This window comes from Solanum verrucosum, unplaced genomic scaffold (assembly GCF_900185275.1).
Source record: "Solanum verrucosum unplaced genomic scaffold, falcon-dt-bn FXZP01001106.1, whole genome shotgun sequence".
Classification (NCBI taxonomy): domain Eukaryota; kingdom Viridiplantae; phylum Streptophyta; class Magnoliopsida; order Solanales; family Solanaceae; genus Solanum; species Solanum verrucosum.
The window spans coordinates 623,946-636,060 of NW_026019643.1; the positions used below are offsets into that span (position 1 = coordinate 623,946).

The 12,115-nt window shown below is 36.8% G+C and overlaps 2 protein-coding genes across 2 annotated transcripts in view; both read right to left on the bottom strand.

Moving 5' to 3' along the window:
- LOC125826298 (uncharacterized) overlaps positions 1 to 12,115 on the bottom strand; it is a 445,897-nt gene that overhangs the window by 383,176 nt on the left and 50,606 nt on the right. The window lies entirely within an intron of this gene.
- LOC125828894 (uncharacterized) lies at positions 852 to 1,391 on the bottom strand. The gene has a single exon (XM_049508232.1). The coding sequence runs from the start codon at positions 1,389 to 1,391 to the stop codon at positions 852 to 854; it is 540 nt and encodes a 179-aa protein (XP_049364189.1).

The following is a 12,115-nucleotide window of genomic DNA, read 5'->3' on the forward strand; positions in this document are numbered from 1 at the left end:
TTTTGAAAATTTGATAGATTTTAATGGGTGTTAATGGGTGAAAGTTAAGGAAAAGGTAAAGGGAATAAGGTTTTGGTAAGGATTAATGGAAGAATTTGAGGTTTTAGGGAAGAATGTGGGTGAAGAAGAAGAAGAAGAAGAAAAAGTTGGAATTTGGAGGAGAGGGATGGTTAGAGAGAGAAATAATGGAGAAAAAGTGAAGAGGGTTTTGGGTAGGTGAAGGATTAAAAGTGGGTTTTAAGTGAGTCCCACGAATTTCCCAACTATTTCAAGAAAAAACAGGCCTTGAACGATAAGGGGGCGGCGCGCTGCCCGTGCGCCAGAAACAGCCCCCATTCAACTCCACCCTAGCCCGATGCATTGCTACTGCGCCATAAGGTGTGGCGCGACTCTCCCAGGCAATGGCTGCGATCGGCGTTTTCTAGGGGCTGGCGCAATGGTGGCGCGTTGCGCTGCCAGTGCGCCAAAAAGAGGCCCCAGTAATTTAGCCTTGGCGTGGCGCGCCCAAATTGCATTTTTCAACGTATTTCTTATATTTTCGGGTGGTTTCTCCTCCTATGACCTGCGCATCGACCAAACAATGTGACATAATAATAGTAGGTTGCCTCCTACCCAGAGCCTTAGTTTTGGTTGTGGCACGACTCATCTTTTTGTATTCTTCTTTATAACTTCTAAAGTCTTATCCAAATAACAAACTGAAAAAATAAAAACTCTACACTTAGAAATTTGAAACTAAGCTAAAATTTCAAAATCAATCCAAACTACTACCTATTACATATCATTCACGGGTTGCCTCCTGTGTAGCGCTTGATTTAACGTCGCAGCATGACTCAACTTTGATCATTCATCATTTAGCTACAGAGCCTCCAATTACGATCCAAATCTACACCAATGTAGTGTTTCACCCTTTGCCCATTTACCAAGAACATAGGGACAGTATCACCTTTAAGTTCAACAACCCCATGTTGTGTCATTCTTACCACTTCGAATGGACCACTCCATTTAGACCTTGGTTTTCCGGGGAATAGCCTCAATCTAGAGTTAAAGAGTAGTACATTTTCTCTCGAAGTGAAAGTACGAGTAACTATGTGCTTATCATGCCACCTTTTCATATTTTCTTTGTAAAGTTTGGCATTCTCATATGCGTGGAGCCTAAACTCCTTAAGTTCATGCAATTGATTCACTCTCTTTCTACCGGCCAGCTTGCGGTCCAAGTTTAACCTCTTAATCGCCCAATAAGCTTGGTGTTCTAATTCCATCGAAAGATGACATGCTTTACCGAATACTATGTGATAGGGAGAAGTCCATATGGGTGTCTTATACGCAGTCCTATATGCCCACAACTCATCATCTAACTTCTCAGACCAATCTTTCCTCTGCGCATTCACCATTTTCTACAAAATTTGCTTCACCTATCTATTTGAAACCTCCACTTGGCCACTCATTTGGGGATGGTAAGCTGTAGCAACCTTATGACAAATACCATACATAGCAAGAATATTTTTAACTATATGGTTAATGAAATACTTACCTCCATCACTTATGATTGTCCTTGGAGTGCCAAAGTGAGTGAAGATGTGCTTCTTGATGAACTTTATCACCACCCTTGAATCATTCGAAGGAAGAGCGACAGCCTCAACCCATTTACTCATATAATCCACAGCCACAAGGATGTATTGGTTTCCATTCAATGGTGGGAAGGGACCTATAAAGTCAATACCCTACACATAAATAATTTCCACCTCCAAAATGTTACTTAGCGGCATCTCATGTCTTTTTGACATAGTACCCAACCTTTGGCATTTTTCACAACCCTTCACAAAAGCAATAGAATCTTTAAATAACAAGAGATAAAAGAAACCAGATTGTTGTACGTTATGCGTCATGCGCTCTCCTCTATGTGACCTCCATTTAGGCTAGCATGACAACTTTCGAGCACTTTTTGAACCTCATACTCCTTAATGCATCTTCTCACCACCCGAACCACTCCTTGCTTGAAGAGGAATAGTTTATACCAAATATAGAACTTAGTGTCATGATTTAGCTTTTTCTTTTGTTGGGTAGTTGCACCCGGAGGGTAGTTTCCACTCACTATCAAATTCACAATGGAATTTGAGAGATATCTAATGCCATCAACTGTTCATCTGGAAACTCTTCCCGGATTTGCTCACCTTCATTCACATGGGAAAAATCCTCCAACCTAGACAAATGATAGTTATTTGATTCTCAGTACCTTTCCTGTATGTAATCTCAAGGTCAAATTCTTGGAGAAGCAATATCCACCGAATCAGCCTTGGTTTAGCATCCTTCTGATTGAATAGGCACCTAATAGCTGCATGGTCAGTAAAAATAATAACTTTAGTACCTACCAAATACGATCTGAACTTGTCGAAGGCGAATACTAGAGCTAGCATCTCTTTCTCATTCACTATGTAATTAGTTTGTCTAGAGTACAGGGTCTTGCTTGCATAATAGATCGAGTGGAACACCTTTCCTTTTCTTTGTCCCAACACTACACTTACTGCTACGTCGCTTGCATCACACATGAGTTCAAATGGTAATTCCCAATCAGGAGCAATTAAGATGGAAGCCTCAATTAAGTTCTTCTGCAACATTTCAAAAGCTTTCAAACACATCTCATATAAGTCAAACTTTACTTACTTCTCCAAAAGAATACACATAGGTCTAGTAATCTTGGAAAAATCTTTGATGAATCGCCGGTAAAAAACTGCATGACCAAGAAAACTACACAGCCCTTTTACAGAAATGGGAGGGGGTAATTTCGCAATAACTTCTACCTTGGCTTTATCAACCTCTAAACCCTACTTAGACACCTTGTGACCCAACACTATCCCTTTTATAACCAAAAAATGACACTTTTCCCAATTTAGCACTAAGTTAGTGTCCTTACACCTAGCAAGTACTTTATCAAGATTCTGGAGACATACCTCAAAAGACTTCCCAAAGATGGAGAAATCATCCATGAACACCTCTACAAAGTCTTCCACCATATCATGAGAAATGGCCATCATACACCTTTGAAAAGTCGCTGGTGCATTGCAAAGTCCGAATGACATGCGTTTGAAAGCATAGGTACCATAAGGACAAGTGAACGTGGTATTTTCTTGATCTTCGGGTGCAATTAAGATCTGGTTGTATTCGAAATATCCATCTAGGAAAAAATAGTACTCCTGTTCTGCTAGTTGATCAAGCATCTGGTCAATGAAGGGAGCCGAGTAGTGATCTTTTCGGGTGGCATCATTAAGTTTCCGGCAATCCATACAAATTCTCCACCCAGTCACTGTTCTATTAGGGATCAACTCGTTCTTTTCGTTCCTTACCACTATCATACCTCCCTTCTTGAGAGCACACTGCATATGACTTATCCACTTACTATCAGAAATCGGGTACACAATTCCAGCATCTAGCCACTTTATTACCTCCTTCCTCAACACTTCTTTCATCAAAGGATTTAGTCTACGTTGATGTTGTGCACTTGGTTTGTGATCATCTTCCAGTAGATCCTGTGCATACATAACGCCAGATTAATCCCATGAATATCAGCCATCTGCCATCCAATCGCTTTCTTTCTCCGCTTTAGGATCCTTAATGCAACATCAACCTGTATTTCAAATAATTCTGCAGAAAGTATACCATGCAAAGTTTCATTATCACTTTAAAATGCATACCTTAGGTGAGCAGGCAACGTTTTTAACTCCAGATTGGGAGATTCTTCTATCGAAGGCTTTAGTGGAGGTCCTAACTCATGATCTAGTGGCTCTACTCTACGTTTGTGAGTCTCCACAAGTGCCAAATTCAAGCATGTTTCTATCTCTTGGGCCTCAGTATCTCCATCCACCTCATGACCCACTAACACTCTTTCTAAGTGATCTTCGTGCATAACTGACTGCGACTCTACTAGGTGGTCTACAACCATAATAACAGACAAAGAAGGCAATTTTAAAGCACGATAAACATCAAACACTTCAACCTTATCATGTGCCCTCATAGTTAATTGTCCAGATGCTACATCAATCAATGCCCTCCTCGTGTCCAAGAACGGACGTCCCAAAATGAATGTGACATCAAAATTGGGTTCAAAATCTAAGACCACAAAATCCACCGGGAAAATCAGGGAACCTACTTGTACTAACACATCTTATACCACCCCTTCAGGCCTAGCAATGGATCTATCAGTGAGTTGGAGAATGACAGTGGTTCATTTTGGACTACCCAACCCAAGTTTTCTATACAACGACAAGGGCATCAGATTTATACTTGTCCCCAAATCACACAACCCCTGGGCATGAACACTTTGCCCAATTGTAATCTGCACAGTAAAACTATCCGGATCTTTTAACTTTTTAGGTAGTCTAGTTTGGATTCTGGAGCTGCACTCCTCAGTAAGTGCTGATGTGAGGCCAAAATATATATTTTAATCATTATTTGTCTCACATTTATTATTTATATTTTCCCTTTCTGAGCATGAATTTTATGGATTGTGCTAAATAGTATATTTTATTTGTAGGAGTAAGTTGGTGTAAAGTTGAAGAAGTTTGGAGCTAAAATGAAATAAAGATGGAAAGTTGAAGAAGGAAATCAAGCGGACAACTAAATTGATTAAATTAAATATAATAATATATAAATGTATGAATTGCAAAAGGAAGAATTAGAGTTGCATAAACCTTACCTGCTGGGCCACGTGTTAGGCAGCAGCAACAAATTAAAGGAGGCTGCATAACAGCAAATACGCGTACCACTGTTCGGAAGTTTAATTCCGTTTGGTTTTGAATTCCCAGTTCATTTTGGACTCAGTTATTTTATTTGTGGTTTTCTACATCTATAAATAGTCTATAGAAATAATTATTCTGGAGATTAGACAGAGGGAAAGATCAATTAGAGGGAATCAAAGTATAAAGTTGTCAATACTTTTTAGGGTTCTTTTCTTCTTCTTATTTTCTTAGAGATTAGCAGCTAAAGCCCTTGTTCTGGGGCTGTAGCTACGAATTGAATATTGACTATTTAAGGTTTTTGAATTAATTCTTGGTTGTCATTATAAGTTAATTATATATTCTTGTTTTAGTATTTTGTGCTTGATCACCATAAGATGAATATATTGTCTAATTTTAAAATCGAGAGAGGAGGGGTTAGATAGACCAGAGAACAAAAGAGCTCGATCGATCCATTTAATTGAGGTGATTTGTGTTCAGGAGTGACTCCCGGATAAACAACTTGCTTGGTTACGAAACAAGATGAAATATAAATGCTCACTAGTTAGTCTGTTTATCCCCGCTCAACGATGTAGTTAGGCAGCTAACTGGAGTATGCGACTAGAGGTGTGTTGCCCGACTCATACAATTAACCTTGTAAACCAGTAACTTGACAACTAAAATTAGTTCTAAGCCAAGAATATGATACATGAGATTCATTGCATGCTACAACCCAGGAATTTTCCAACTATCGTAAGTAATCTTATTATTTTATTTCTGCATTCTTTTCTTTTGGCACTCTTAAATAAATAATTAGACCAATATAATTTAGTAAAAATAGTTAATTGACAAGTCCTTTGAGTTCGATAATTTGGTTTTTTTAAGAGCCACTATATTACTTGCGCGACCACGTACACTTGCATCTGCAATTGGGAGCAACAAGTGCCATAGTTTTGTACTCCGTGAGCCTCATTTTGTTAGCCACTATTTCCTTCACGTACTTAGCATACTTCGGGATACCCTGCAACATGTCAACCAAAGGTAGGTTAATGTGAACCTGTTTAAGGAGAGAGAGAAACTTACCGAAACATTCATCCTCATTCTGCTTTTTGATCCTTTGTGGAAGCGGAGAGGGTAGTTTCTTTTAAGGAACGGGTGTCTCAACATTGTAGTTTTTTACTACCTCTTCCACTTTCTTTTCTTTAGTACTAGCCTCAATATCTCTCCTCTTTGGAGCTAGTTCATCTAGTTGTAACCCACTTCTAGTACTTACCGCATTCAGTTGCTTGGGTTGGGTTCAGTATCACTGGGCAGCCCATTTTAGGGACGCAAGTTCAGAGAATTAGCTACTTGTGCAACTTGTTTCTCTAAACTCATTTGGGACATTTGGATGTTTCTGATGGTCTCATCCTGCTTATCTATCCTAGCATTTATTTTTGTCCCTATTTCAGCCTCCTTATTTATTTTAGGATTTGCGCTTTGATTAGAATTTTGGTATTATTGCCCAGTCCCTTGAGAACAGTAGTGGTTGGCCCCTTGCGCTTGGTTTTGGTTTTGGTTTTGGTTCTGGTTCCCACCCCATGAGAAGTTAGGATGGTTCCTCCAACTAGGGTTATAAGTGTTACCATAGTGTTGCTAACCTCCACCCCTTTGCGCATTACCCAAATAGTTTACAAAATTCGGGTTTTCCTCACATAGTTTGGTTTCATGAGCTCCACTACCACATACCTCACATCAATTTACTTCCTGTTGTACAACGTTTACCAGTGCATGGTTTAGGGCCATCTGTTTAAAATGTAAGGCCATGCTATGTTGCATTGCATCTAATTTGGTGTTTATGGCAGCAACTTGATCTACATCTAAGATCCTCGCAACCTTTTGGGTTATGGTTCTAGGCATTTCCCCCTCATACCTTGGGTTCCCTTCGCAGAGTCTATCGAGTAAGTCGAACAACTCCTTACAGGTTTTTGCTAGGGCTTGTCCACCTGTTGCACTACTAAGAAGTACACGTGCATTATAATCAAAACCTTCAAAGAACGTATGATCAAGTACCTCATTAGTTTGCATGTGGTGCAGGTAGACATTCAACATTTGCTTAAAACGAGCCCATGCTTGGTACATATCCTCCTCCTGGTTTTGCTTAAAGCTTAATATCTCACTTCTCAACAGTGCGGTTTTCTTGGATGCGAAGAATCGACTCAAGAACTTCTTAGTTAGGTAATCCAGGTGGTGATGGAGTTTGGTGGCTCAGAATCTAACCAGCGCCTTGAGCCTCCTAATATGAATACAAAAACAATATCAGCCTCACATAATCCGATGAGACTCCATTTGGGATGTAAATATCACTAATCTCTATGAAGTTTCTAATGTGTATTTGAGGATCCCCGTGAGGGAGACCAGTGAATTGCCCATTAGAATGGATGAGTTGTACTATGCCTTGTTTTAGTTCAAATCTACCCCCCGGTGGAGGTTTCCTAATACTAGATGCCACATTGGCTATGAGTGGGACTACCACATCACGGACAGGTCTTATAGGTACGACATGGGGTACCCCTTGGTTATTCAAGTTTTCTCGGTTATTCACGTTGTCTTGGTTATTCTCCTCATTGTCTTCCTGAAGAACTAACCCCAATTCTCCATGACATCCTTGATTAGCCATTTGTCTGCGTCGGTGTAAAGCTCTTTCAGGTTCGCTGTCTGGTTCGACAAGTTCTCCTTTTCGAGCCAGACTTGAAAGTTAGTGCCTGCAATCAAAAGCTAAGATCAAGTAATTAACACCTGAATATTCTAATTGTAGACTTAAGAAGATCGAATATAAATCAATTTCTAAGTCCTCGACAGCGGCGCCAAAAACTTATTGCTCACCAATACACACGCAAGTGTACGTGGTCGCGCAAGTAATATAGATTCTTTAAAGAAACGAGTTCTTGTTCCCAAGGGACTTATGATCACTTTATATCTAACATTCAATTCAACAATAAAATAAAAGTAACCTTTTCAAGAGTTGGTGATGGTTGTTTACTACTACTACGAATTATGCAATAACTAAAAGTAACTGCTTGTGAACGACTTTAAGATGATGCTTCAAACAAGTAAAAGACAATTCCAGGGCTGCAACATGCAATGAATCTCATATATCATATAATCGGCTTAGAACTAATTTTAGTTGTCAAGTTACTGATTTACAGGGTTAATTGTATGAGTCGGGTTACACACCTCTAGTTGCTTACTCTAATTAGCTGCCTAACTACATCGTTGAGCAGGGATAAATAGACTAACTGTCGAACATTTATATTTCATCATGTTTCGTAACCAAGCAAGTTGTTCGTCCAGGCATCACTCCTGAACACAAATCACCTCAACTTAATGGGTCGTTCAAGCTCTCTATATTCTCTGGTCTATCTAATCCCTCCTCTCTCGATTTTAAAATTAGACAATAGATTTATCTTATGGTGCGCAAGCATAAAATACTAAAACAAGAATATAAAAGAAACTTATAATGACAACCAATAATTAATTCATAAACCTTAAATATTTAACATTCGATTCGTAGCTACAACCCCATAACTAGGGAGTTTAGCCACTCATGCTATTAGAAAACCACAAAATACTATTGTTCATGCGATTTCCAAAAAATAGAAGAGTTAGAAGATCAAAACCTATTACAAACGATGAAACTTGCTCTTGCACACCAAAATAATGTCAAACCCCTGCAAATTAGCCTTACGGGTCTATTTATAGAAGTTAGGAAAACTAGATCCTAAATCTACTTCAACAAGGAGTCCTTTTTAAATCAAATTTCGCTCAAACATCCACAAGGCTGTGGGACATCGCGCCCTAATCGCGCCTGGCAGGCTGGTGCGCTGCGCTGCCAGTGCGCCAAAATGCAGCCCCAGTAAACTGGGCCTTGGTGCGTTGCGCCACGCCAACCTTTGCTCCTGGAGTCATTTGTCGTCTTCAACTCTTGTTCCTTCCTTGAATCGATCACTTCCCTTAGGAACCCTGCAAAATTGCTAATCATGTATGCTAGTACGCAATCATCGCAATTCTAAGTAAAATATGTTAGTTAGATGAGTGAATGTCCTTAAACTCACGTTAAAAGATGGGTAATTTATAGTAATTGGGCATATAAATATGTCCAAGATCATTCCCGTCATTAAGGAAGCCCTTTAAAGTTTTTGCAAAATAATTTCCTGAAATCCATATCACCAAAAATTCATGTACTAACACACATGACGAGTTGAGAAAATTATCTAATTCTTGTTGAGTGGCCCCTAAATGCTTACAAAGTGCCGTGAATCATGGTTAGACTATAGATAGTGTTCTCCAAGTCATTACAGAGGGTCTTGTCAAGTGTTTGCCAAAAAAGTGCCCGAAATTCATATCACCAAAAACTTCATGTACTAAAACACAAAAAGCTAAAAAAATTGCCTAATTCTTGTCGAGTGGTCTTAATTGTTAACAAAATGGCGTGAATCATGGTGAGGCTGCATGTATTGTTCCCCCAAGTCATTAAGAAAGGTTTTGTAAAGATTTTGGAAAAAACATTTACAAATTTCATATCACTAGAAAATTCATGTACTAACACACATGAAAAATTGAGAAAATCACCCAATTCTTGTTGAGTGGCCCCTAAATGATAATAAAGTATCGTAAATCATAGTGAGACTGTTGTTCTCCAAGTTCATTACAGAGGGTCCTGTAAAGATATTGCTAAAAAAGTGTCCGAAATTTCTATCACCAAAAACGTCATGTACTATCACATGTAAAAATGAGAAAACCGCCTAATTCATGTTGAGTGGTCCCTAAATGCTGAAAAAGTGACGTGATCATAGTGACACTATACGTATACTTTCCCCAGATCACTACGGAGGGTCCTGTAAAGTTTTTTTTCAAAATCTGTATCACCAAAAAGTTAATGTAATAAGACACGAAAAATTGAGAAAATCGCTAAATCCTATTAAGTAAACTCTAAATGCTAAAAAGTGGTGTGAATCAAAGTTATGCTATAGTTATTGTTCCTCCATATCATTATGGAGGGTCTTGTAATGTTTTTGCAAAAAAAGTGTCCAAAATTCATATCACTAAAACTTCATGTACTAACACGCACAAATAACTAAAAGAAATCACTTAATTCTTGTTGAGTGACCCTAAATGCTACACTATGACGTGAATCATTGTGAGGCTATAAGTATTGTTCCCCTAGGTCATTACAGAGGATCTTGTAAAGATTTTATAAAAATAGTTTCCAAAATTCATATCATCAAAAAATTTATATACTAACACACACGAACAAATTAAAAAATCATCTATTTTTTGTTGAATAACCCTAACTACTAAAAAAATTGCCTGAATCATGATATCAAGCAATCAGCCAAAAGAAAAAAGAGAGAGAATACTTAGCTAAGAATGCCATTCATTCCCTACTATACAAAGATTAATTAGCTTACAAAAAATATTAGTTTTGTCATATATGATTCTAAATCTAGACATTTGCGCTTTGTCGAGAAAGAATGAGTCTTTAGCACTCTCTAACACTTCATTAAAATTGTTGTAGATAGTTATTCTATTAATCGTTGTGATCTATTTTATTAAATAATCCGTTATTTTATTGGCTTCTCTAAAATAGTAAGTAAAATTAATATCATTCTTTATTAATGAGATAGATAGTATCTTTCATAATGGCTCGAATCACAACTCATCAAAATAAAAGAAAAGAAATTACAATGTCTTTTGAAGAATTTTTCTAGCGTAGATTATTCTACTATATTAGAAGAGTGGGTATCAATATGGTATCAACATGTCTGTTAGTTGACAATAAAATTTAAGTTGGGGATATTTTGGTAATACTCTCTTGTGCTACGTGTATGAAATTGGCTATTCAAAGTTCTTGCATGCGAGTATTTTGCCATTTTTTGCTTTAATTTTTGTTGTTGAAAGTTATAGCATTGCAGTTTTTTTTTTCTTTTCAAAATAATTTATTAGATCTTCTGAGACTTCTGGTAGTTTACATAATTATATACTAACTGATGATTAACATGAGTCTCCATTTTATTCTTGCTTTCATTTCTATTCATAATTTTCCTAGGTGTTTCTTTGTCTGTGTAATAATACTTTGTTTGCTCTCATAGTGTCTTATTCAGTTAAATAAATGAATATGCATTGTTTCGAAATTTTGCTCAATAAAGGAAAAAATTGGACTCTTCTTTAGCAATAATAAATCGAACTCTGAATTTAACCTTTGATTTTTTTTCATTTCTTACAATAGCTTTATTTATGCCTCTAACCAAGGTAGGCCTATCATTCAATTTTCTCTTTGTTCTTACAAAGTTTTATGCTAATAATTCATTTCATTTTTACTCTTATCATTTGAGGGCGTGGAAAGATTCGTTGGAATTTTGGGATTATGAATATTTATTTTAAGTGTTCCTTTTTACTTGGACCATTTGAACATTCTTATCAACTAACAAGGAATAGACTTGCTTTCATGGTTGATAGGTAATGTTCATGTCAATTATAATAACTTATAACTAAAAATATTTTGTCCTTCTATTTTATGAATGTGCTTTTCATGGCTATTCTGTTTTTTTGTACGAGATAATGTAATAACTGAATAATTTGATTTCAATTAAGAGAAAGTGATTAATTTGATGAACTTTAATGATCGCTTAGGAAATTTATTCTGCAATGATAGTTTGAATCTATTTATCATTGGTACAAATACAGATAGAGCTTGAGCTTATTAAAGTTGTAGCATCAAATATGTACGTAGTTGTGCTGGAAATTTGGGGAAAATATACTTGCAATTATATTTGAATTTGTTGGGTTCATTAAAAGTTTGTTCAAAGATATTTGCCAACCATTTACACAACTATATGCACTCAAGGCTACTATTAATATTTTGTTGCAAATAGGTAATACCAAATGATGAAGAGACATATGGATGGAGGAACTTGTGTACTGGAGTAAGGCCATATTTTGGGTGGACAGGCACATCTACAAGATTTTGACTTCATCTAATGAAGTTTGTACAACTTAAAAAGTATAGATGTTTAATGAGAATCTTCGTTTAATTAGGTTCTTTTCCAATGTTCCTTTAGGAAATTTGATTGGAGCATCAATCATGATCAGTAAATTTATCATTTTGATCCAAACATGTAAAAAGTACTCCAAATCACGTGTTGGCGGACATTGAACATCTAGTATCTTATACATAGTATATTAAGTCATTTTTTCACTTCAATTTTTTTTTTTAATAATGTGAAGCATATAAAAATATTTTTGAATTTCTATTTAGTGAAAAAAAAATGAGATCAATAGATAATAGGAATTTAAAAAAGTTCTACCTTAACCTTGAATATTTCTTAAAACATAATAACCACTATCATATTGACGATTTAGATTTA

Coding starts and splice junctions, on each gene's coding strand:
- LOC125828894 (XM_049508232.1), bottom strand. CDS start 1,391: ATGGTGAATGCGCAGAGGAAAGATTGGTCTGAGAAGTTAGATGATGAG.